This window comes from Dicentrarchus labrax, unplaced genomic scaffold, assembly GCF_905237075.1.
Source record: "Dicentrarchus labrax unplaced genomic scaffold, dlabrax2021, whole genome shotgun sequence".
Classification (NCBI taxonomy): domain Eukaryota; kingdom Metazoa; phylum Chordata; class Actinopteri; family Moronidae; genus Dicentrarchus; species Dicentrarchus labrax.
In genome coordinates, this window is record NW_026136718.1 from 22,542,736 (window position 1) to 22,569,290 (window position 26,555).

Here is a 26,555-nt window from a genome sequence, read left to right on the forward strand (position 1 = left end):
AGACATTTCTTGACTTTTCCTTTAACACCACCATGAGTTTCCTCAGTGGTTTTGAAATACCTCAACAACTATTGGATAAATTGCCATGAAACATTAATGTCCCCCTTTCTATAAATTGTAATCTCTTTGGTGATCACCCGTATCTTACTAAAATCATCATCAAATCAAAATTTAATGTTGTCCATTAGTTTTGTTTAAGAGTAAATAGCTTGCAAAGTGGATGCACTCCCATCAGCCTCAGCTGTAATTTGGGTTTATAATCAATAAGTAGACATTAGCAAGTTAACATGCTAAACTAAGAGGTTGAACATGATCAGTTTTTACCTGCTTAGCAGCAGCTTTCTCACTGAAGTAATGTTGACTTTAGTATTTAGTAAAGCAGAATGGTACAATGTTGACGTTCTTGTCAGGCAAGATGGGTACCATGGCCACAATCTTTCTCTAACCTCAACCCTGTGGTCTGAGTTGCCTAAATTTAGCCAAATCTTACCCATAGAGGCAGGAGATCAGTATATACTCATATGAATTATTTTCCTAACAGTCTAGCTAGTTACTCAAAATGTTGTATTTATTACTCATTACTCTTTTCCAAAGTAATATTATTACTTACTTACTCCATGCCAACAGTTATTAGTTTGTATAACTGAGTATAGTTATATTATTATATAATTTTTCTGCTACTCCACACAAACATACTGTCATAATGGGAATATTTCCAGCCACTGAATGTAAATGTTTCCATTTTCCAATCTAGTTTCCTACACAATTACAAAAATGAATCCAAAGATCAAAATTAGTTGGGGGTGACAAGAAGAGTAAGGTTGTTATTTTTTGAGGGGTAACTGTATACTATGTACACTGCTAGTTATTATTATTATTATTGAATATTTTATTATTCATCATTATTATTATTAGTTATATTCTTACTGTGGTATTACTAGCAATGAGTTACTGCCTAGTAGTTACTGTTACTGGGGGTCTTTCTTTTTTTCCTCTTTGTCATTGAGGTATGAGGACTTCATTGACTCTGAATGCTACATGAACTCTCCCTGAGTCAGAACAATGCCAATATATAACAGATTATTAACAGACTATACACATGAATAACCCACACACACAACACACAGTCTGTTTTTATAATCATCACTATCCTTTTCACTGCATGGTTGCTGTCCCATGGGCAGGGCACGGCCTGGTCTTATCAGCTCTCCCGCCTGGTGCATCCTATACCTCAGCCTCTGAATAGGCACTACAGATTCTTATTGTTGTACCGCCACAGCAAGAAAAGCTTTGGAAGTGTTGGAAGTCTGGAAGTAACTTATTTATCTGGACAAAAGCCACTTTCCACTGAGGAGAAAAGCATGTGCACTTCCCGTGGACTTCAAATAAGTGTTTAGGTTTGAGTGTACTGTATGTGGGGCCAGTTTCTGTGTATCTGTACCACTGAATGGCCTCAGTTGATCAAATCCCTTAACTTTATAACATTATTACACTGTGTTCTTGCTGCAACACCTCAACATTGTCATTGTGACCCAGAGAGAGGGTTACATCATGCCTGTCAGAATATAATTGGCAGTTCCCAGGAGGCACTTTGTGTCCCCACACTGATGTGGTCAGGACCAGAGGTTACTCTGTGCAGAGGTGAACACTACAGTGTGGGAGGCAATGTTAGAGAGCGCGTATGTCACTCTAAATGAAGTGTGTGGTAACATGCAGGTCCCCACCATTTGCACCTAACCACATCTAGAGTGCGTTATGAAACCAGATCCATGACTGTATATATAGGTACAAACCGGAGAGGAAAACACACACCCTTCAGCATCCTCATCTGCATCTCAACAGTTCCTGTTTTTGGGACCAACTATATAGGGTATCACTAATGTACCAACACACACACACATGCACACACCGCACTGCCAAGCAGAGGAGGAAGGAGGGCTGTTGAGAACCTTTAAACAAAAAGACATTTTTAGAAAGGTCCTCTTGAGCGGGGAAACAAAGGGGGGAAGTGACATGACGTCGCACAGGAGGGAATCTGAGGGTCACCGGTGGCGTGACGGACACGCCTATGGAACAGTCTCACACATGCACACATACATTTCACACACAAACACACATACACACACACATTTGATAAACACAGTCAAGGTCCTCTGCGCTGCTCTCAAAATAGCCATTTCCTCGTCTCCCTACTTATTTGCTGATATTAGAATCATAAGGATGTTTTGTATCCACGTTCTCTTTCCTTTAGCAGAATCCAAAAGACATCCACTGTGTCTTATCAAGGGATGTTTTGATTATCTTTCTTGATCCACCTGTAAACCTGCGATAAACAGTGATGTAACATGGAGAGAACATTATGTAAGTTTCCTCTCAGCCTGGCAGACTCAAATAATGTGGTGTTACTGGCTTTATTATTGGCAGATATTGACCTGGACCTGATTATAATAATGCCTTTGGTTGTTATCTGGTCGCTCACATAAGCTGCACACTCATTACAACATGTTTCACTTCAAATGGGATACTGTTGTGTTTACAGGAAGTGTTTACCACACAACCAACCCACTTCCTTTGCATCTAAACATAGCTCTGGACGGCACTAATGGCAAAGAATGGAATAGAATAAAGGTTTGTAATCATTGCTTTGCAGATGCTGTTGAACATATTAGCTGTGCACAGATGTAAGGGACTTCAAGATAAAATTCAATAGGAAATGAAATTACAGTCTATGGCACTGCCATTCATTGCAGATGACTATTCGTGGCTATTGATTATATATTAATTAATGAGAGAATGATGCGTGATCTGGAAACGAGAACAGGATTGTAGAGGCCGGTCTCTTTCTCATAAAAACACACACTCATATACACACCTCTCACATCTGGTACACGTTAGATCTGTTACAGAGTGTATGAATCTCAAAACCAGAGGGGGTAAAGCCATCAATCATGTCTCCCCCTCTCTTTTTTCTCTCTCTTCATGACGCTTGAGGCTACAAGGGGAAACATATTATTTGTGTTTACTGTAACAGTTAAGTTAAAGCTGAAGCCTTTTTCCTGTTTTAACTCAAAATAGAACGAACAGGGGAGCTGCACGCTGGTTAGTCATACACAAAGTTTTAAATCACAGTAGGAGACTGTCATCGTCAACGGGGTAACTTGGGGTAATCAGGGTAAGCTGGACTCTAGTCTGAAGGGTAAATAAGGAGATTTTGTTACATATGATTTGCAAAGGGCAATATAACTGCTTCTGGGGAAAATGTGTAACTGCTGTAACTCAAACACACACACACACACACACAGACACACACACACACACACACACACACACACACACACACACACACACACACACACACACACACACACACACACACACACACACATTCATGATGCATGTGTTCAAGTAGTGCAGAGCTAATGACATTTTCTCATTGATCCAGATGCAAGGCCAGACCCGTCCTAATTCAATATGTGGACAGTTCCTCTATGTAACGTAGACTCAGCTTTGATAGGATAATGCGGGTATAGAGACAGGGCGTAAAATGTAATAAACAGCTACACACATCAGGAGAGAGTAAAGCACGGATCTGCACTTGGACATCACAGTTGGTTGGTTCGAGATTCACAATCACAATCACACAACATCGTTCTTATTTTATGGTTGTGACATTGTTGGACAAAATCAACTTAAATACAGGCGTGTGAAGGACTATATCAATATTTAAAAGGAGTGATCATAGAGAATGTTAGAGACGACAGAAACTTGTCTCCTTGTGGCAGCTGTGGCTTACAGTAGAGTAGGTTGTCCACTAATCAGAAGACTGGTGGTTTGATCCCCGCCTCCCTCCAGTCTGCATGTTGAATTGTCCTAGGGCAAGATACTAAACCCTAAATTGCTCCTGAAAGTGGTGCAATCAGTGTGTGAACGTATGTGTGAAGGAGCATTAGTTGCATGGTAGCATCTGCAATCAGTGTATGAATGTGTGAATGCTGACATGTAGTGTAGTGCTGGAAGACTAGAAAAGTGGCATATAAATCCAGTTTATTTACAATTCGCTAGTGTGAACTGAGGGTTGAAACAGAGAGAAAAATATGCTTTTACAAATGTACTGTTTGTTGGCCAAACAGTGTTATCTTGCTTTGGAGGGCTGTGTGGAGTGTGTAGGTCCAGCTAAAGGGAGGGTAGATTCTCTGTGTCATGAGACGAGAAGCAATGGAACTAGATAAGCACAGATGATGGCTGGACAACTGAGCAGGCCATGGCATTCAGAAACTGTCTATAGAGCCAGTTTGGCCAGCGGATTTAGTTTTAAGTTTTTCTGCCTGCATGTGCAGTGTGTGTGTTGTGAAACCTCTTGCTTTTTATTTTGGGGCCCATGTTAACACATATCACATACGGCTACAGCAACACTTTTAGACAGTATTTTTTCCATGTGACATGCACAGTTTCCATGTCTGTATCTGTATATGTCACTGACATGAAAAAAAACTCAACACCTCCTGTATCCATTTCAGATTAAATAGCGTTTCTTTGGACAGAATCGATTAATTTGTTAACATGGCTTTATTGTATTGCATTTATCAAATTCAAACTCAGTGTGAAAAGATAGGACTGCAACAGCAGCACCGCAACAGAACACTCTCTGTATGAACACCACAAGTGTGCGAGCTGCATCAGTTCAACAAGTGTGTCCTGACCATAAACGGATGTAATGTAGATATAAGGTCAAGCAGCTGGATGTCTGCTCTTTACTTAGGGGGTGGGACTCAGGGCACAAGGTCAGGGTTAAAGTATGGTGTCACCTGTCAGAGGGCTCAGTAGATTTATGACCTTTTAAAAAAGAATTGGATTCAAAGTCAGAATGACTCAAAAGCTGGTTCACACTTGGACTGCCAATGCCTCACACACAGACAGACAGACAGACTGTTTTGTTTTTTGGTCATGTACACCCACCCGATGGTACATGATGTTGACCCTGCAGTATGAAAAATGTTTGCAAATCATTAAAAATACATTGGGAAAGTTGGTGTGGGAGCCCAAAAAGAGACAAAAGAACCACCTGATGTTTTTGGCAGACTTAGCCTGACCACATCAAGACCTGAGTACAGGGTTACTGTAGCAGCATCAGCTACAGACTAACACATACAGTAGAACTGACCAGGTAGTCCAGCTGAGCCAGGTGCAGTTATGTTTATGTTCTCTGGGTAATTATGGCAAATATTATTGCAGCCTGCTGCCCATGACTCTGCTTTGTTGGTGCGCTTAACTTGGACAACTGGCCAAAGCTCATTCACACAGAGTGGGACCAGTTGAGAAAGAGAGAGAGATCCCAGAGGCTCCAGATTATTTGGTCCACATTATTTTAACACTGTTGTTATACAGAATAAGACAAAACATCCAGTGGACTTAGCTGCTCAATAGATTAAATTATTCAATCTAAGATATATATTTTAAATGCCCAATTTCAGGTCTCTGTGTCTCTTTGTACAGTTTGTCCCTTGGCTCTCTCCCACCCTTGCTCATATTGCCCATAAGCAGAGGGAAATAAAAGCATGTCTAATCCAATGTTCTGTTGAATTTCTCTCACACGCTGCTCACATGCACTCATGGGTAACACAAAGCAGAACATTTTCATGTCCTCAGTTGTTGTCTTGATTTTAGTGAGACAGCTTTGAACTGGCTGCATTACAAGTGAATAAGTTAATGTTATTGCACTTTTTAAAAGAGAAGTTACAAAGTGGTTTAAAGAGGAATTATAAGAAACTAGAGAAAAGGGAAGAAAATAAGATAAAGACATATACCCAGAAAATATCACATTATATGTCAATAAATCATCAATATTCAAAGGAAGTCTCTTTCAACATGATTTACAAAACTAGGCACTGATTTTGCAACAAGCAGCAACTACGGCAAAAGCACTATCACCTGTAATTGTTAATTTTGATTGAATGGAAGGTATAGATACATATCATAAGCATAACAATAACAACAAACAATGCCTGAACATAGAGAACATGGCAAGACTAAGTATTGACCCCTGAGGCACACCACATACCAAAGGGGTCTATAACACTCCACTGATCTTCTATCAGACAGATAAGATTCAGATCATGTATGTGCAATTGCGGATATAGCCTTGTTCCAGAACTCTGAATCGCTGCCCACATCTCAGATTTTTTCAGCAATCCACACAGTGAAAAAAAATCAAACAAAATGGAAATTCAGTCTGATTATAAGACAGTTCAAGATATACAGAAACGCAGCACTGATATCAAGCAGATTGCAGCAGTCAGCAGGGTTCATGCATCAAAAATTAATCTGTGACACTCATGAGCGTCTCTGTTGAGTGTTTCAGGAAGCCAGATTGGAAATTATCAAAAATATGATTGTATTTCAGGAGGGTTTTGGTAAGGGACTATGAGGAAGTGAGGGATCTAAATAGTTTTTTTTCTTCTAACATGGCAATAAAAGCTGTTTGAACTGAGGATAGGCTACTGTGGTTTACCAGCTTATCAGTCTTAAAAATACATAATTTTTGGTAATTAGCAATCAGTTCAAACAAATAAGTAGCCCATGTGTCCTTAACTCTGTGGTTGTACAGGCAGATGGCTCAGAAACATCATATTTGTGTGCAACTTTGGTTTTTTGCCAGTAAGGCTTTGCTTTTCTGCGGTCATCAGTTCAAACTACAGTATGCATGCTATTTGTTACCTATGGAGAATGAGAGCCATGGAACGGGAACAGACAGTGGAGATCAAAATGATAAACAGGTAGGATGTTATAGGTTCATCATTTGACAAATCAGTAAATCTTGCTAAATCTTAAAAGAAGCGCACATAGTGAGTTCATTTTATATTCCTGTGCTGGACATAAACAATGGCGGATCTTTGTGTGTGTCATTACTGATCTAAGATGGTGTAGTTTGAGTTATTTTTCTGGTTCTGAATGCTTGTCTCATTCCTGGATACCCGTTGGGGCCTTCATGCCAAGATGAGTCAACACTGTCCTTTTATGGCTTCTGGACACTTATTACTCATTTGGATGAGCTAATGCACACATGTCTAAATGAAAACACAAATATGCATGCACACACACACACACACACACACACACACACACACACACACACACACACACACACACACACACACACACACACACACCATGCATAACACAAAAGCATGTTTGGAGAAAATTATAAAATTACGAGCTAACTGTGAACTACTGACATTTTATTTGTGATAAACAGGATGTGACGGAATGCCACTTACGCCATCAGAAACCCCCTTTATTACTCAAACATGGTGGTCTTGGAAATCCCGTTGAAATAATGAGGTAACAACTGCTATAGTCTATTGTGTATTACTTGGATCAGACGGAATACTTTTTTAAGCAGCAATAATAATGTAGGTAGCTGCTTGAGGGAACTGAGTCAGGTGGTAATTCTCCATGGGTTTATCAGTAAGACATCATTGTCATCATTGTATCCATTGTCATTGGATACATTGTAAATATAAGAATATTCATAGAAACATCTGTAAAAGTGAAAGAATGTATCCAGTCTAAATGTATTTCTTTGAAAAGTCCTCTCATGTGTGGTCAGTGTCACTGTGTGACTACACACACATGCATGGAGAGACATATACACTTATGGTTCTGGTGCCAGAGAGTCTAAGTGTGGTTCTAATAGGGGGGTCTAAGAGATGCTGAGTCCATTTATACATGGCACTGGACACAATGTACATGAAAGCAAGACTTCACAGAGAGTCAAAATGGGAAAACAAACAACAGCAGCACACAAGGAGACACACCAGGACTAAACTAATATCATATTTTAACTAGGATTACACAGGACAGTTCTCAGGTGTTACTGGTTATGACTTCCTGTAGAGAAAGGATCCTCAGTCCTCAGAGCTAGATCTGAGGCTGGAGCCAGAGTCTGACACCCCGACTCTTCCACCTGCTGAGAACGGCTGGATTCCGTCCCCCCTCCAGAATGATGCTGCACCTACGGTTTTGTGCCACAATCCCATCTGTTCTCATTTTAGATTTTTAATAATGGAGTGACCGCTTGGACATTTTGGTATAATCACAATGGATTGCATTCATCTAGCGCTGGTCAAAGTGTTCCAAGAGCTACATACCTGACAGACGCTGGCTTTTGGTTTAGAGTTTCAAAGAGGTCAGATGTGACATGCAGGTTTTGTGTGTGTTCTTCCATCCTCACATGTGTGCACAGTATATGATGAAGGTGTGAGCAACAGAGTGAAGTTAGTGATCGTGGTGCCAAACATTGACCTCATGTGGCTTTTCATGCCCTTCTCATAGAAGGTATTTGAAGTTTCACTCAGTCCCTCAGATCTCACATGTGGCTTGTATTTGCAGTGAAATGCCTCCCAGATCTATTGGCTGCTTTGAAATGGATGTAAACATGAACCTCTTTGCCATTTATCTCAGGCCATTTGGCTGTCTTTATAGTGTCACTACTTTACAGGGGCATAGGAGGGTATTTAAATGTCCTGGAGTGCAGTTATGGAGTGCTGTTTATCCCATCACGGCCTGCGTGTGTGAGAAAGTGAGTGAAAGACAAAGGGATTTCACAATACTACTAAATTTGTTGACATTGCCCAATTAAGTGAAATGCAAACTTTGAGCAAGGATGAAAAACACAGAACAAATGTGGTTTGAAAATCAAGTGTCCTTGTTCGCTCTCATTCATGAACACAGCCGAACAGAAATTTCCCAAACTTCGTGCTTGCCTGTCAGTTACACAACCCTGCGGTGTGGCATGCTGCCCTGTTATTGTTAACTGGCCCAGTCTCCACTTTAGACTTATGGAGAAAACAGCTCCTTTGCTGCAGCTGATGACGGACATGTGTTTGATTCTCTCTCAGTCACATTTCCTGGAATCCCCTGAGGTCTGTCAGACCAGATCAAATTGAGGCTGTTATCATTTCAAAAGATCTCAATTGGAGTAATTTCTTTGTTGAGTTAGGTCTATTTGGTCCATTTTGGGTAATCTGTATTTTAAGTTGATTATATCTTTAAGTTGAAGCCACAGTGCAATTCAATCAGAATCATTCCTATGTAACTGATATATAACCTGGCATTGCATGGGACACATGTTGAGATATCTGTATGCATTGTCTCAGCCTTGTATGTATACAGTAGTGGATGCTGGAAAAAGGATTAGGTTTGCAAGATAATCTTTAGAGCATATTTGCAGAGGACTCATTGTCTGTACAAAGCCCCCTGCTGTCTGTGGTGTATTTAAATCCTGGGAATGAGCATTTACATTGTGGATAGGGATCAGGAATCAGTGAAAAGGGACTTATTTTCTGAGGAAAGCGTATTTGTTTTGGTTATTACTGTAATCGCCTGAAAAAATGACTTGTTGGTCACCGAATGCAGCTGGAAGATCCTCATTCTGAACTTACATAGGGTCAGACATGATCATGTTACATTGCTAAGGATGGGGAAAAACTACAAAGACCAAAGTGATAAACCAGGTGGTACCTAATGAGTCTGCAAGGTCTGACTGCAACTACTCACTGGAATACTCCACTTTACCATCACATAAACAATACACAGGTACGTGAAAATAGACTCCACTTTGAGTAACATTTCCCAATGGAATGGACTTAAAGGTGAGTTCTATGTCTACTCGCAATCATTAAAGGAACAGTTTGATGTTTTGGGAATTTTTTTGTCTCCGCTGTTTCAGCTTTTATTGTCATATTCTTGGTAGTTTAACATACATTGAATTGATCCTCTGCATTTGACCCATCCTATACACTATACATTAGTATGTTTTTGATGTGCTGTTTCCTGGTTGGCAGTCTTTAGTAAGTAATCAGAACACGTTTTCAGTTACCTGAACCATGAAATCATTATACATTCAGTTATTTGCTCTCAACATGAGCGTGTCTGTTGGATGATGTTTCAAAGTCTCTGCACAAATGCATATTCAAAGCACTTTTCTTGTTAGGTCTGAACTGGAAATATATGGAAAAGATGAAGAAACGCTATTGCAATGACAATCATTCCCATTTACATTTTTTTTTATTTTTTACGTATATTTATTTTATTTCACTGCTTCCTTTTCTGTACAGACAACACTTACTAGAATAACAGCCCTTTGTTTTTTGAAAATATAATTTTTTTTAAAATGGAGAGGAGATGGTGGGATGTAAAAATGTAACAAACACATCCTCCTGTACACGTCATAACTATATTTTATCTAGGTATAATATGATATCAAAGTATTGACCTTACTTCAAATCTGTAACCTGTTTGTAAACCATTAACACACACACAGAATATAATACTTTTCCACAGCCAAACTATATTGCTACAGTATGATCTACTTCTGCAGCACTTCCAAAACTGAATAAAAATAAATAAATAATATAAGAAAGGTTTACCTGTGATTACTATGTTACCTTCTCTTCTATGCTTGACTGGCTCCTGGCACTCATATTTAGCTTTCAGAAAACAACCCCAAAATCATTTAATAGACTGATTTGAGAGCCTTTGGGAGGGGAGCTGAATTTATGCCCCAGGGCCCTGGAAAAAGGCAGGGAAAGGGAGAGATGGAAGGATCACAGTGCAACAGTAAATAATGTTACAGTATGAATAATGAGCTCCCTCTGTGCCGGGGCCTCAACTGGACTAATGACAGAGACCTGTTTTAGATTAGCGCACGCACACGCACACACACACAAACACACACACACACACACACAGGAGGGAGGTCCTGTCAGTTTATATCATCTGTTGCCCATGGCAAAAAGAGCTCTGGGTTCTGCTAATATAATGGAGGGAAACAAAGGAAGCATAGGGCATCACACACATCTTTAACCACACATTCACCCTTTCCTTTGAATTGTCCAGTATGTCTCATCTGTTTCCCACTCTTGGTCTAATTTTTCCCAGAGTTTTTCTTCTTCTGAGAAGGCTAAAACATCCACTGTGCATCAATTTAAGTCCCCATCGTGGTGCAGGTCTGCCATCTGCTGTCAGCAGTAGGCTCATTTTAAAGGAAACAGTCACGCAATAATGTGCACATCATGGTTTATTTAAAAATCCTCCAGTTTCCAGTGTCGATATCTTCGTATAGACATAATGCAATAATTCATTCATATCAAATACTTTTCATTTAAAACCACAAACCTTCAACTCACTCTACAGAGATGTATAATTTGCAGCTGCTTTCTACACAGTAGGTTTTTTTTAAATAGTAGCAAACTCTCTATAAGTTTGTGGTAGTGCCTGGAGAAATAAACAAATCCAAATGAATCTGACAGACTGAGACTACCATAAGTCTGTGTCAACAGATCAGTTGCCTGAAATGTTCAGAATCAGAGGGCTGTGATATTCTTAAAAACACATTTAGGAGCATGCTTCTTGTAAATATCTTCATATGACAGATGTTCTATATACTCCAATGGTACACGTCTCAGTGTTTCTTTTTGTTTAGTAGTACATTAGTATTATCTGATTCCACCCCTCGGTTAGGTTATGCGGGTAATTAGGCTGATTTATTCAACATAACGTGTACCTGCAAAGGAACAAGGGTATAATACCATAAACTCTTGTACATCTTGGCTGCATGACAGCTGCCAAGATCAATGATACAGGAGTTAAATCTAAGCCAAGTGCTGCAGTACTAATTCATGTGCCTTCAGCTGCTTCCTCCTTGGTCGTTTCTAGTTGTCTAAGTGGCTCTGACTGTTTGTTGTTTCAGTCTCAGTTCACATCCTCCTCGCAGCTCCTGGCTCCGCTGGCACGGAGAGAGGAAGGCAAGGCCGAGTTCAGGTTAAAGAAGGTGAGAAGGCACCATAACTCTCAGTCTGCCTCTTCTTCCCGCTCATCGCTTCTCCAGTTTTTTGAATCTGGCTTCTGTAAAGATAAGAAGAGACAGGGACTGGATCATACAACATGATCAGGCAATGTCTGGCTATCTTTGAGAGTTGAAGTATAGAAATATTTAGGTGCAGATTTGTCTGTGGTGTCACAGCGCCCTCTGCTGGTGGACATTATAATGCTTTGCAATATGAGCTGACAGGGGTGGCTGTACTATTATTGGTCTGTGGGTCACATACCAGACAAAATAACCAGCACATGGAGAAAGAGACTGTCAGGTTTCACACAGGGATTGTACTCTCAATGACAAAACATTCATCAAACATAGTGAAATAAAGGAAGTCTATAAATACTGATTAGAATAGGTCAGTAAAAATTGTACTAGAGGTACTAACTTTCAATATATAGTTATGAATTAATATGTATTTCAAGATAACTTGGAATATTCTTGGATTAAACATATCAAGCATGCACACTTATACTTATACACTTATTACCCAGCTTCTTGGAGTACGCATCCAGTTTGTAAGCAGCCTGTTCAAGTGAAGAAACTTGCTCCTCAATCTGATTTATTTGGTCCAGGTAGGGCTGTAGGCTAGCATCTAAAGCAAACACACATACCAGCCAGATGTTCACAGTATAGTAGTAGAAATAATATACAAACTACAAACACACAGAAATATAAGGATACAATTTGTTTTCACGCTGTTAATGCATCACTCACACTTGTTGTTGAGATCCTGCAGGTTACGGCTGATGTTGATGCTGATATCCTTCATTTCCATGTACTTCAGACTGGTAAGCTTGTTCATGTTCTCCAGCAGACGGTAATCCTCGCAAGTTCCTGAACATGGACATTAGGAGAATATGAGTGAGAGAAAAGACAACAAAAAGGACTGCATCAGTAAATCACATCTCTGACTAAGAACACAGATTTTCTTCTGTGCAGGGAGAATAAGAGAAAAGGTGCAGTTTGTTAAAAGACCTGTTAGTTCTCCTTGGAGGAAGACGGCCATCTTTTCAAACATATCAGTACACAGCTCATTGATATCAGGCTCTGCAGGCTCCACAGCCTCCTCTGCTGTCTCCACACCACCATCACCTGAACACAAACAGCGAGAGCAGGACAAATACAAAACACTGTCAATCCAGTTTGAACGCTAAATATATCCACAATGGGAAAACAGTAGTGCCACATATAGGATGAAAAGCGGAGGACACGCTTAAAGGCAAAATAAGTTGTTTCCTCTCTTCTACGTTAGCATTAGCAAGCTACGGAAGCTGCAAGGAAACATCACTCACTGTTTGTGTTGGGCTTTTTGGGAACAACCACCGGGCTTTCTGCCACAACCTCCGGTCCTTCTCCCTGACTGCTGGAGCTTGCGACCGGGTTGAGAGCCGCTGAATGGGCCGCTGGTGCTCTGGAGATGCTGTCCATGGCTGCGGCGTCGTCGCCAGTTGCAGCCATTTTGTTCCTGTTTTGACTTTCCTTTGTCACATGAGCTGAGAGTTCACGTGATGTTCGCCCGCCACCACAACCACCACCCCTACTCGCGCGCACTGCCACGCCCTTATGATGTTGGAATGTGAGGAATCAATAGACAGTATTTATAGATCAGAAGTTGATTACAGTCGCTCATATTTGTTACTGGCACAACAAACTACTGCAGCTCGTTTCTTTCTTTGATGGTCCACTTGTTTACACGAATGGCGCCTTTAAATTAGTACTTAATAAAAAATGTTTATTAATTTACAATATAAAATGTCATTAATCATAAAAGTATGGAAGCTGTAGTGTGCCACTGGAATAATGAGAGACTTTGACCATTTATGCAGTCTGAAAGTTAAAAAAAAGAGAATAAAAATAATTGAATTTGCCAGTTTATAAACTACTATTGCAAAGTATTTTTAAATGGCTTTTGAATAAAGTTTTATTATTCCATTAATGTGTCTGCATGTCATATTCCATCACAAAATACACGTTTTCTGCTTTAACATTTGCTGTTTGCATTTTTATAGCTTTAAGCTGCTGTAATTTAAGTGAGTGAAAGCACTGAGCCACCTAAAATGCTCAGCACAATAGTAGGAACACAGATTGGCTTTCTTTCAAAATATAGCCTCGTCTCATCTTTCTCTGTAAAAGGGGTACTTAAGAATAACACTACAGTAAATGCACAAGTTATTTCAGATGAGGTAATGGCTGTTTAGTGATCTGCAAGAAAAGTTACATCTAAAGTTGACAGAGAATGTGAGTGATGATAGCTTGCAGCACCATTTACACTGTATAGTTGTGTCTAATAAACCTCAATTAAATTTGTTTCTGAATGAAAGTACATTCAGTTACTTTACTGTCTACGGTCTGATGATATTGGGAAACAAAAGCCATAAGCTTCTCTAACATCAGTTTTGATCTTCAGATGAATCCTACATTGAACCCCAACAATACACCATTGTTCCCCAGTATTTTATCACAATTTGAAGAACATCCCCACCAAGTGACAATAAGTCACCATTGTTCCCATGCAAGGCTTGTGTTTTTACAATTGAATTCCCTAGGGTTAAGTGGTTTTCTAAGTGTTTTGTCATTTTAAATTAGATACCATGAACAATTAATTTCACTACATACACTGTTACTGGTGTTATCTGAAATAACATGAGATGCATTTATCTGATGCATTTCGTAATCTACGGAGGCCGATTTCTGCCAGGTAAAAATTGATGAAAAGTTAGGAACTGATTGAAAATTTTTTTTTTTACCAGTTATATGATGGTGAATTTAAAATTATGAGATAGTAAGTCACGTGTTTTTTTTTATGTTTAATTACGCATAACTGTTCTCCCTTTTACCTGGCCAATATAAAGTCGATAGACCCGACGATAAAAAATGTTGTTAAACTGTAATTAACTCTGGAAATCATTAAACGTCAAGGACTTTTCACCGTGCGCGCTCCCGCGAAGAGCATGCAGTTCCTGGCAAGCAGAACTCGCCATAACACCTGTGTCGGCGCTGTTGTGGGGGAAGCCAGATCGTGACAGGCTAGCAGCAGTGGACTGTAAACATGGCGGCGTGCACAGCCACAGGGCTGTGCCGAACACCCCGTTACTATTAGCCTGAGAGACGGAGACACCCCCAAAATGGAGACCGAAGAGGAGCAGCACATAACGACGCTCCTCTGCATGGGTTTCCCAGACCCCGACGTGATACGGAAAGCGCTCCGGCTGGCAAAGAACGACATCAACGAGGCAGTGGCGCTCCTGACGAACGAAAGCCCCGGACTCGGTTATGGATACGAGCCGATGGAGAGCGGGCCTGCCCCCGGCGTGGGCTCGAGTGGAGACGGGGAAAACAGCGGGCGGACCGGGACGGGGTTTGATCCCCCGCCTGCATACCACGATGTGGTGGATAGCGAGGTAAGGGCAACCTGCGTTTCACCAAGCATCAACTGAAGCAGCGAGGGAGGAGAACATGGCTAATCGCAACTTACTGGGGACGGAGTGGACTCGCCCATTTAACTAGCTAACTGAACTTAGCAGCTTCAGGGCTACATGCATCGAGCCCAACGTGAGCTGTCAGAGCAGGAGGTGAAATACTCTGCAGTCCTGCGGGGCAGAGATTGCCACTGGCTCATGGTGACTAGGGAATAGTCTGCTAACAGGAGCCGCAGCTACTTAAATGGTGGAACTAAATAGCTTTTATGAAACTTACGAGCTAACCCAGCTAGCTAGCGTTAGTAGCCGGCTAGCTAGCGTTAGTTGAGGGTTGAACGCGCCAGTAACTGGACCAGGTGTAGCAGCTCAGAGGCACCACTCTGGGGGATCCCAGTCACATATTTAAACTGGGAGTACTCTGGTAGTGGGTTATCGGGTTTATCATTAACCTGCGGACAGCTGGCTACATCTATTCAGTATATTGCTCTGCAAACGCTAGCCAATGTTAGCTGGCCGGTAGGCTGACAGCGTCAACCGTGCACAGCTCACACCGAGACTGCGGTCCACTCGAACCGGACTTAGAAGAGGTTTCGCAATGTCCTTGGCATACGTGGCCATTTTGGTTATTCTTCTGTCCACATTGTTATCTGTAAAAACATCAGATTCTTGTGATTTCTCCTAAAGTGTGTGTGTGTGTGTGTGTGTGTGTGTGTGTGTGTGTGGAGTGAGGACCGCGGCGTTTGGTGCTTAAGGCCAGTCACTGGTTCCTTGACAACCATGTGAAGATTGCCCTGCAGGTCCTATCCTATGCATCCTAGTTTGCTGTGTTTATGTTGTGTTGTAACAGTTAATTGCATTGGCTACTCATAAATACCAGTCTACATGCAGTAAGTCATGACAGGATTGCTGTGACAGACACCACGAGGCTGTTTGCCTGCAGCAACTTGTCCTCAAACCTGTTGCCTGCTCAGATCTCCTAAAACCTTGACTGTGCTGTCAAAATAAAGCACTGCCTTCTTAGAAAGTGACAAATCATTTGATCTGTAAAGTTGTTGATTCAGACTTTTCAACCACTTGTTGTGTCCCTTTGATGGCAGTGTTCTTTGAACTGCTGTGATTGCGGATCAGCAGAATAGGTACAAATAAACTATTCTGGTCCCAGTACCTGTTGGCTGTTATATAATAAGCGTAGTATAAACAACAGTTGGGATTCACTGTATGCAGAAAATAGCACACACTTGTAGGTCACTGTAAATAATAAGACTAATAATTTTGTAAATGTGCCAATAATGGGGTTGTTTTTACAAACTAACTCAGCCCAAAGTGACTCACTCTCCCAGTTCATTAAATCTCTAACAGCCGAAGAAGTCTGATTTGAGCATATTTTTCCATCTGAACTGACTTGACTCATTTATGCATGTTGAGCCATTCCTGTGACGCCTTTATCCTCTCATGTATATAATTTATACATTTACAGATATCATATTTTTCTCGAGATAGAGAAATGAACAAGTGTCACCTGCATGTTATAATAAGTTTTGAAACATGTAGCAATAAACTACAATGATGAAAGAGCATTATTTCCCTTCTTCTCTTCCTCTGTTTGCTGTGTTTGTGCTTAAGAGACGTGTCATAGGTCTTTGGCCCCATGTTATTTTCCTAAATATAGCGCCGCAGTCTCCCTGACACACACTAACACATTGCAGTTTTTGCAGGGGGTCCCGGGAGGGTTGCAGGGTGCATAGTAACAGAGTGGCGCTGAGTTACCTCATCGTCCTGCGCAACCACACACATGCATACTGTGCCTTTGAGACCTGCACCTTTCCCCTAAAGGCTTGAAACACAGCTTTGCAGCGTATCTGCATTGTTTATGCTCCTGTTTGATGTTTGTTTGTAAGAGGTTCTGTATATAGTGTACAAAGATAGTTGTCATATGCTGTCATTCTATCATTTAGATTAAAGGAATCAGTTTTTGCACTCAAATTGTCTGTGAACTCTGATTTGGAAATCCTGCCAGCAATGCAAGTGCTAGGTCAGTCTCTCTCTCTTTCCTTCCTTTCGTTCATTTATCTGTCATTTCTAATTTTCTTAGACAGGGAAGGGATGAAATATGATGCTTCTCTGCTTTCTAGTTCTCTTCCCTCCATCCTGTTCTCTTTTTTTTGTCCAGTCCATCACTTTATATTGTATATCTGTCAGTATGCAGCGCAGTAAAACATGCCCTGAACACTTATGTGGAGACAGTTATGTGGAGATGTATTCAAAATAGTAAGATTTGACCCAACTGTATTTTGCTGTATTAGTGTTTATACTGTGCAGTGCCCACAGGCGAAAAGGACAAATGAGCTGTGATAGTTTTGGTTATTTATAATGTAGTGAGAACTGAATCCTAGGACTCAGTCATAATTTTCATATACGACACCAGTTCAAGCCCCCATAGAGAACTATCTTAAATGCTTCACATGATTACAGTGCAAACATAAATCATTAGTCGATTTCATGACATGCTTTAGTGTCGTACATGTGCCCATATGTTCCACTGTGCAAGACTGTTTCAGAGGAGGGAGTTCTGCAGTTTAGTCATGAATATTCACATAACTTCATGAATATGTAAACAACTTTATGATGTAAATAATTCAATATTCCTTTGTCTGCTGTTGCTTTCACCACACGGACTCGTAGACTTTACTGCCACTGGCCATTTTGTGTTCTCATAGCAGTAGTAGGCTCAGCCCGAACTGGGCGTTTTGAACCATAAATGCAAGGTTTTTAAAAGTTGACATTGAATGACTTGAATTTTTACTTGCTTTTCGTGCTGTCATATCTCTTCAGATATCTGTTCAGATATGACAGCAGAACCCATTCATCATGGGTAGCATCATACTGCTATCAAGACAGTCTCATGCAACATGGAGTGTTCACTACATTTGACTTAAGCTCTTGTACTCTTACACATCACAACGCACTTGTTTGAAAACCAAAAGACCAAATAGATGGACACAAATGAAGGACAGACTGTTGAGGAAAGGCCACACTTTACAAATGACTATCGCTCTTCTCCCATAGGGAGGAAAAGAATTGAGCATCATCCTGTCTGACTTTATCATTGCCCGAGGCCATTTGGATTATCCTCACACAGAGGACAGTTTCTGTTTTACAGAACAGTGTTTGACACAGGGACCGGCTGTGTGAAATACTGTCACCCATTGCATTAGGTTGTAATTTTGTCATGCATGTGTGCTTACAGAGGAGCAATGATGAGAACGGGAACTGCTCAGGAGGCAGCATGGAGTTTCCCACCACCAACCTGTATGAGCTGGAGAGTCGCGTCTTTACCGACCACTGGTCAATACCTTACAAGAGAGAGGAGTCCCTGGGCAAGTGTCTCATCGCGTCCACTTGCCTCGCCCGGCACGGTAAGATGATGTTTGTGTGGAATGAAAATCTTTCTTTTTGAAGGTCTGAATTTAACTAATCAGTCTCCATCTGCGTAATTGTGTGGGTGGCATGTTTTCTTTGGACTGTTGGTGTTTTTCACATGTTGTTATTTTTACAGTTTTATTACATGGCTCAATCTGTATCTCCGTAGTCACAGCCAATTTTTTCCCATGTTTGGACATAGAATAATATGTGAATCCAACATCTTTCCTCTCTGTCAGGTCTTGCTGACGCTGATGAGAACTGCAAGCGGTTCATAGATCGGTGCATGCCGGAGGCCTTTAAAAAGGTGAGCAATACAGACCCAGAGATCTAAGTGACTGTGAGGCACTTTATTAATTAGCATACATTATCCCGACAATCCTCTTTTCTGTCCGTCTTGTTCACTATCACCAGTTGCTGACCAGCAGTGCCGTACACAAATGGGGCACCGAGATTCATGAGGGAATCTACAACATGCTCATGTTGCTGGTGGAGCTGGTTGCAGAGAGGGTGAAGCAGGACCCCGTACCTATAAACCTGATGGGAGTCCTGACTATGGTGTGTTCTCTTTATATTTCTCTTTTAATACCTTTCTACTGTCTTTTTGTATTCTTTCTTTAAATATTTTTTAACTTTGAAGTACACAAATAATGATTAAACAACATTTGGGAAGCAAATAACAAACAAATCTCTAAATAGTTTTAGCCAAGTTTAAATTTAATTGATTAATCACTTATTATTACATGGCAGATGGTCAATTAAGCTTTGAATATGCATTGGTAATATCTTACATTATAATCTGTGACAATGAAGCTCATCAATACTGCTCTGAATCTGCAAATTACTTTCCAATGCCAAGACTGATCTTTTAATGACTCCATGTGTAATATTAAATCTGGCACTGTACGTAATTACCCTGTGGTGTGAAGATTCAGTGCCAATCTGTCCATTTGCCAAAGGTATTGGTTCACTTTTAACAAGAGGCTTATTCTACCTGTATCTTGGAAATGAGGCATGTGACATTACATGGTTGAAATGCAGCTGGAGTACGTATTTATGTTCTGTCTTTGTTTGTGTATCCAGGCCTTCAACCCTGATAACGAGTACCATTTTAAGAACCGCATGAAGGCCTGTCAGAGGAACTGGGCTGAAGTTTTTGGAGAAGAGGCCAACATGTTTGCTGTCTCTCCTAGCAACACATATCAGAAAGTAAGGGGAACCCTGTTTGTCTAGACTCTTTCCGTACTTCAACTCTTGAAAAATGTTACGTGTGCCAGTTTATCCAGAAGCTTTTGCAAGTATTTGAGGCTATGCTAGTACTAATATACACACTTCCATATTAGCCTTTGTTTACCTTTAATAGTCATGTGCCAGGGCAGACAAATAAGTGCTTCATCCCCAGCGTTGTGTAAGTGAGCCACAGGGGCTCAGCAGAACATGTGTGACTGACACACAACAGCTGTCAGAAGACTTAGTGTGTGTGTGTGTGTGTGTGTGTGTGTTTGTGTTTGTATGTTTGACAATGAGTAGTAATGTCATTGCTGAATACATTCACTGAAAACATAATTATCTCTTTCAGGAGCCTCATGGTTGGCTGGTTGATTTGGTGAATCGAGTGAGTAACAAGCAGTCGCCATGACATTTTCTCTATATACATATGCAGTAGTTGTTTCAGTTTTGCCTCATCTGTCGCCTTTCCTCCTCTTCTTTTTTGTCAAGTTTGGCGAGTTGGGAGGATTCACCGCCATCCAGACTAAACTCAACACCGACGAAATTGAGATTGCGGTAAGCGCAACCGTCCATACTTTGATCTTTTTGCCTTCCTTACAAATGGTCTGGCATATCTTTAGAGTGATGAAATAGTTCCTACCCTTGTGATGGATGGAGAGAGGCGCTGTGGACAGAGAGAGACAGCCTATACAGGCAAAAGGTCACCATGTTTACCCCCACCACTCTCAGCTGCAGGGTGCTGAATGTCTCTCTCTTTCCCCCTTCTCACTAATACTCACACACACAAACACACACTCTCTCATCCTCCCGCTGTGTGATGGTTGAAATGCTCTGTTGTGTTATGTGTTCTGAGGCATCCTTGTACTGATGCTTCCTTCTGGGAACCTGGCCGGAACCACAGCAGCGCATAGCCATTGATTCGCACACATGCACACACACTCCCTCTATCCATTAGCATATTAATAAGGCAGAGACTGGTTGCAGACCACTGTTGCACTCACTCTTCAGTGGCAGTGGGAGCTCAGTGGAGTGTGTAAGCTGTCAGATACCTAACATACTCCCAGCACAAGAGAGCGAGAGAGACTGAAAGCGAAAGGCAGGGAAGATAATGGGAGGAGTGCTCCCTCCTCTATGGACTCCCAGGGGTGACTCATTCATTTGTCTGCCTTGAGCAGGAAGTCAAGTGCAAGGGTGGGGGGGGTCACTGCATGAATAGAGGAGGAAGGTAGAGGAGACGGTAGCTTAGAGAGACCAGAAGTAGGGATGGAAGATAGCCAGAAAAAAAAAAAGGGGGGGACTATTCATTAAGCTCCTGTGATTTAGCACTGAATGACAAATGACAGCTGGGCTCTGGTACTGGAAACTCACCCTCACAACTGTTTACGCTCACTCCCACTGACTCCCTATCACTCAAATGCAACAGTGAAAACACAGTATCGGTTTGAACACTGTTTGACCTCTTGCCTAAAGACTTTAATATGAGAGGAGTGGCCGAGTGCCAATGTTATGTATCTTCTTTAATAAGCCAATAAAAGGTGAGACCTTATGGGTTTCTCAAGACAGATTATGTTGACACTCGTACAGAATCATAGAGATGGAATGAACAATTCCTATGATAGTTAGTCATACTCCTCCTTTTTGGTTTGTCGCATGCCTGAATTATACCCTCTCTTTCCACCCGTCTGCACAGAGTGTGTCAGCTCTGGTCCAGCCTCTCGGAGTTGGGGCAGAATACCTAAACTCCAGTCTCGTCCAGGTGAGTTATCCTGAGTACACACACCTACACATACACACTTGATGGTAGTATATTGACCCTAATCTGGTTATTTGTATGTCCTTTCTTTTTTCAACTAGTTCAGCTGCTACTACTGTGTATGCCTACATTCTCTCTATTTCTCCTTACACTGTAATGTAAATCTTGTTAGTTTTTCTGTCTAAACTTGTTCCAGTGTTTAATTTATCAGTTATGTTTGTTTACATGACCTGTGTGCTCAATTCTGATTTATATTTTATTTGCTGTATCCTCTTACTGTTTTGCTGCTGCAGTGGCCCATTTTCCCCACAGCGAACAACAAAGTTTCATATTGTTTTTCCTAGCCCATGCTTGATCCAGTCATCCATAAGATGATCACGTATGTACAGAACCTGGAGGAAAAGGACCTTAAAGACAAGGTAGCGTTTTGATTTGTCACCGTCTTTTGAGATTTTTGCACTTACATTTGTAGAGAAAATGAGTGTTGGGAAGCCAGTGAGGGACCTTGTCCTTGTTGCTGAACTAGTGACCCCTGCTGGTTGGGCAGGAAACTTGCACTTTGTTTGTTTTGGTTTTATTTATTTTTTTACATATGTTTTAAATATAACAAGAAATAATTTAACAGTTAACGCAGAGACACAGGATTAAAACTTGGAAATTGTATTTTTTGTTTTACTGTATGTTTAGGAACTTGGTGGATTGTGACTTAACCAAGATGTCATAACTTAGTTGTTCCTTATTTGTTTTTTAACCATAGCGTCTGGTGAGCATCCCAGACCTCCTGTCGGCCATAAAGCTGCTCTGTATGAGGTTCCAGAGGGAGCTGGTTACTGTGGTGGATGACCTGCGGCTGGACACACTGCTGCGCATGCTCAAAACCCCCCACTTCTCTACCAAGATGAACTCCCTCAAAGAGGTCTCAACTGTCAAATCTAAAGCAGAAATTAGTCCATTCTAATCTGTTTTTGTTCTCATCTCACATTGTTTTTGTTTATCTTTTTTCTCTCAGGTGACAAAGTTGATAGAAGAGAGTACAGTGTCAAAGACAGTGAAAAATGCCATTGACACAGATAAACTTTTGGACTGGCTAGTAGAGAACTCAGTCCTATCAATAGCACTGGAGGGTAAGAAAATATATCACTGATCAACTGAAACTGTGTTGCAAACTGATTTGCAGAAAAACAATTAAACTTTGTAACCACAAAAAACAAAAGACTCTCAGTCTGAGGTTGAGCATTCACTGTATTCATTCAATATTTCTGTGTTCCAGGAAACATCGACCAGGCTCAGTACTGTGAGAGAATTAAGGGAATCATTGAGTTACTGGGGAGTAAATTGTCGCTTGATGAACTCTCCAAGATCTGGAAAATACAGGTCAGCACCAGTGCTCACGTCACAGTAATAACAGTCATGTCTGCGTTATGTATTACATCGTCATTAAGCATGTTCAACAGGTTTCAATTGTGAAACTGAAGTGTCGGCATGTTGTATGTGCAAAGTAGCGTGGCTTATGGTGTGTATGCGTGTGTGACAAATGTATCTGTTGATGTATCTATTGATTCTTGTGTGGGCATTTCAGGCGGGCCAGTCATCAACTGTGATAGAAAACATTCATACAATCATTGCTGCTGCTGCTGTGAAGTTCAGCTTTGATCAACTAACCCACCTCTTCGTCCTCATACAGAAGGTCAGTTCTATATCTGGCATTTTGGGAATAAATTGGCTTAATGAAAATTGGTTTGCAGGTCTGTGTATGTTATTAATGATAATCTGTTCGCATGTTGTTCAGAGCTGGGAGGTTGAGAGTGACCGCGTAAGGCAAAAGCTGCTCAGTCTGATCGGGAGGATCGGCAGAGAGGCCCGCTCTGAAACTACAACTGGAAAGGTGTGTTGTTGTATTTGTCATTCTGTCAAGGCTAATGACCATGAGGAGTAATTGGAAATCTGCAGTATTTTACGTTTCCTTATTACAGTGAATTCTGAATCATCTTTTGTGTGTCTGTTTAGGTCCTGGAGGTGCTGTGGGAGTTGGCTCACCTCCCCACCCTGCCTACCAGTCTAGTTCAGCAGGCATTGGAGGAGCACTTGGGAATTCTGAGCGATGCCTATGCTGTCAAGGAGACTGTGAAACGCAGTTACATCATTAAATGTATTGAGGACATTAAGAAGGTGAGACAGACATGCTACAGATGCTCAGTAGTGTCTTTGTGGTGTGGGAGCTGGTGTTTATTGCAGTACAGTTTTGTACTAGGTCATTCCATGATCGGCTGTAAGAGAAATCTATCTATTGTTTATAGCAGTACATATAGGAAAACAGGGACTGTTACTTGCTCAAACATGTTTAGCCAATACACTACACTAGGCCTCTACATTTTTCTCCCTGTTCTGACAGTTTTGCTCTAAAGTTAGCATGTCCTTGTTAGCGCTGCATATTACCCTTGACCTTCAGTTTATCTACATCTCTTCTACCTGAGTGTGTCCCAGTCCATCATCCATGGACCTATAGTGGGTTATGGAGATGGGGCCAAACAACAAATGTCTATCATGATTTCATTATTTATTCAAAGCTTTATTTTTAAGCTTTAAGAACAAGTTCAGATTTCCTTTCTTAGATAATTCAGTCTGTGACCACAGCAGAATCCCTCCCTTTACACTCTCTCCTTTCTCCATCTTCCAGTTCCATAGCTCTGCCTCAGTATTTACTTGACTCAATGGAGCTTATTTATCAAGATGCTTACAAACTAATTGTCCATAATTCCTTAATATCCATGTTTGCGTAAAAATAAGATTTGTCAAATCATTTTGACAGATTCAATAAAACTAAACATATTATCATTAAATAGCAACACAGTTACTTTTACCCTTCCCCAATTAGCCATTGTAAGCAGTACATAAACATTTCATAAATGGTGTCAACAACTATAACTCCTTCTGAGGGCCCCAGTAAGTGAAGGCTGCTGTATAAACTGATATCTTTAAAATGTTTTTATTTGTGATTACACCTGCATTATAGTGTTATAAATCATATATAATCGTAATACATTTAGAGACTAGTTTAAACACCTGGAAATGTATTAAAATTACCAAATATTCTGGAAATAATCTTATGTTGTCCTGGAAAATTGTGATTTTAATTATGTTTTATCCCCTCACTCAGATCACCTATGTTAATCTGGGAGCATATTTGTTTGAAACTCTCCGCTCCCTTTTCATTTTGACTCAGTCAGTCTGTCCTTTCAGACCAGATGCGAAGCGGAACTGACTTGCAGCAGTCTTATCAGTGTTTATTTTCTGGATCGCAAGCAGAATTCTCAGAGAAGCCCAGTGAAAATGTTGTACGGTCAATTTACATTTGTTGTTGTGGTTAATAAATACAGGCACAGTGAAGTTAATTGTACATTCAACAAATAGGCTAATAGTTGAAAAGATAAATTTTCTGTAAAATAAGTTCTACTAGTTTTGAAATGTTACTTCTGGGCTGTGGTCAAATTAATGGTAATGTTAGAGGAAAACTGTAGTAAAATGTAGCCAGTTCGCTGGAGACCTCAGCTCCGCTCTACTGAGACTGCAGCAGAAAAACTGGCTGTGGTGAGAGCAGCCAACCGCGCCACAAACGCGAGCTGACGCGGAGTGTCCTATGAATGAACCAGTTTATAGGACTGTAACAAACCTATGTCCTATGTGCTGAACCATGATTAAAAAAATCTTTAATTGTTTGACTGTAGCCACACACACTATACAAAATAATTCTACTACTAAAACTTCTCAGCCTTACAAACCTCAATTGTTATTGGGTGTATACGCACACATATGTTTACAAATGTCCCAAATCAAATGTATGTTTCTAGACTCACACTCAGGAGGACAGTAAAGGCAGCGACACTCAAAGCTCATTTCTTACGGGCACTTGGGGAAAGAAGAAGGCTAACTCTCTCAAAGTAAGAGAAAAAAGCCCATATAATTTATTATTCCACTGACAAATCTGTATCCAATCTCGCTGCTTCACGCCTGTCAACCAATCGTGGAGAAAAAAGGGGTTTCATTGGTCACAGGTTGATAATTTTGCACTTGATTGTAACACAAGGTAGTTTAACCAGGTGTATGTTAATCTTCTGCTTGCCTCACTAAGAGGGCTTTGGCACTGACTAATGATTACACAGTGGTGTTGATCTTGTCCTGGGTGAAAGCTGGCTGAATTAAATGAGTGATTTAGCTGCTGGATGAATGGTCAGCTTTGGTGGAAGTGCTAGCACATTTACTCATGCAATGAGGAATCTAATCAGAGCCTTGGATACATAAAAGAAGTACATGTTTGATATTTGATGTGAACTTAAAAAAAGTTGTAAAAGAGCAAATTTAAAGTGGAGTATATTTTAACAATATTTTATGTCCCTGGCTCTGATTATCGTTCTCATGTTTTACTACGAGAAAAGTGGGTCTGTGATGACAAAGCAGTAACAAATAATGTAATGTAATTACAAAATCTGATGAGCAAAGGCTATCACAGACCTTTGTTTCTGTAGCAGGCGTTTGTGGGCTTATTCTGCTTTAGTGGGTGTCATTATCGTGTGTGTGTGTGTGTGTGTGTGTGTGTGTGTGTGTCTGTGTGTGTGTGTGTGTGTGTGTGTCTGTGTGTGTGTGTGTGTCTGTGTGTGTGTGTGTCTGTGTGTCAACAGGCTTCCCAGCAGAGCAGTCCTCAGGCAGTGTGGGTTGTTCCTGCTCTCCGTCAGCTGCACGAGATCACCCGTTCGTTCATCAAGCAGACCTATCAGAAACAAGATAAGGTAACAGAAACACACACATCACTGAAATGGATCCATTGTACAGTCAGTGCAATGCTGCTATGGTAACCTTC

General features: G+C 40.8%; 2 protein-coding genes across 4 annotated transcripts in view; one reads left to right on the forward strand and one right to left on the reverse strand.

The window, feature by feature from the left end:
- Nucleotides 1-11,059: 11,059 nt before the first annotated feature.
- On the reverse strand, nt 11,060-13,369 carry bloc1s2 (biogenesis of lysosomal organelles complex-1, subunit 2). The gene is made up of 5 exons (XM_051376935.1): nt 13,171-13,369; nt 12,854-12,970; nt 12,593-12,712; nt 12,366-12,470; nt 11,060-11,904 (listed from the first exon to the last, which is right to left on the reverse strand). Exons 1-5 carry the CDS (start codon nt 13,334-13,336, stop codon nt 11,873-11,875), a joined length of 540 nt encoding a protein of 179 aa, XP_051232895.1. The 5' UTR covers nt 13,337-13,369; the 3' UTR covers nt 11,060-11,872.
- A 1,487-nt stretch (nt 13,370-14,856) lies between these two features.
- usp24 (ubiquitin specific peptidase 24) overlaps nt 14,857-26,555 on the forward strand; it is a 32,277-nt gene continuing 20,578 nt past the window's right edge. For 2 of the 3 annotated variants that reach the window (XM_051376917.1, XM_051376918.1), the window contains exons 1-17: nt 14,857-15,279; nt 18,545-18,713; nt 18,957-19,024; nt 19,132-19,275; nt 19,801-19,926; nt 20,297-20,332; nt 20,437-20,502; nt 21,638-21,703; nt 22,045-22,119; nt 22,458-22,616; nt 22,710-22,824; nt 22,971-23,074; nt 23,280-23,387; nt 23,490-23,585; nt 23,708-23,869; nt 25,549-25,638; nt 26,377-26,484. In XM_051376917.1, the coding sequence (XP_051232877.1) occupies nt 15,004-15,279; nt 18,545-18,713; nt 18,957-19,024; nt 19,132-19,275; nt 19,801-19,926; nt 20,297-20,332; nt 20,437-20,502; nt 21,638-21,703; nt 22,045-22,119; nt 22,458-22,616; nt 22,710-22,824; nt 22,971-23,074; nt 23,280-23,387; nt 23,490-23,585; nt 23,708-23,869; nt 25,549-25,638; nt 26,377-26,484 (1,968 nt within the window). In that variant the 5' untranslated portion in view covers nt 14,857-15,003. The remainder of the gene's footprint in view (nt 15,280-18,544; nt 18,714-18,956; nt 19,025-19,131; nt 19,276-19,800; nt 19,927-20,296; nt 20,333-20,436; nt 20,503-21,637; nt 21,704-22,044; nt 22,120-22,457; nt 22,617-22,709; nt 22,825-22,970; nt 23,075-23,279; nt 23,388-23,489; nt 23,586-23,707; nt 23,870-25,548; nt 25,639-26,376; nt 26,485-26,555) is intronic. The other variant, XM_051376919.1, reaches the window with a different exon arrangement.

Excerpts from the sequence above, each read along its gene's own strand:
- bloc1s2 (XM_051376935.1), bottom strand. The coding sequence starts at position 13,336 with ATGGCTGCAACTGGCGACGACGCCGCAGCCATGGACAGCATCTCCAGA. Across the intron at positions 12,713-12,853 it reads CCTCCAAGGAGAACTAACAG|GAACTTGCGAGGATTACCGT; the intron begins GTCTTTTAACAA and ends GTCCATGTTCAG. Across the intron at positions 12,471-12,592 it reads GCAGGATCTCAACAACAAGT|ATGCTAGCCTACAGCCCTAC; the intron begins GTGAGTGATGCA and ends TGTTTGCTTTAG.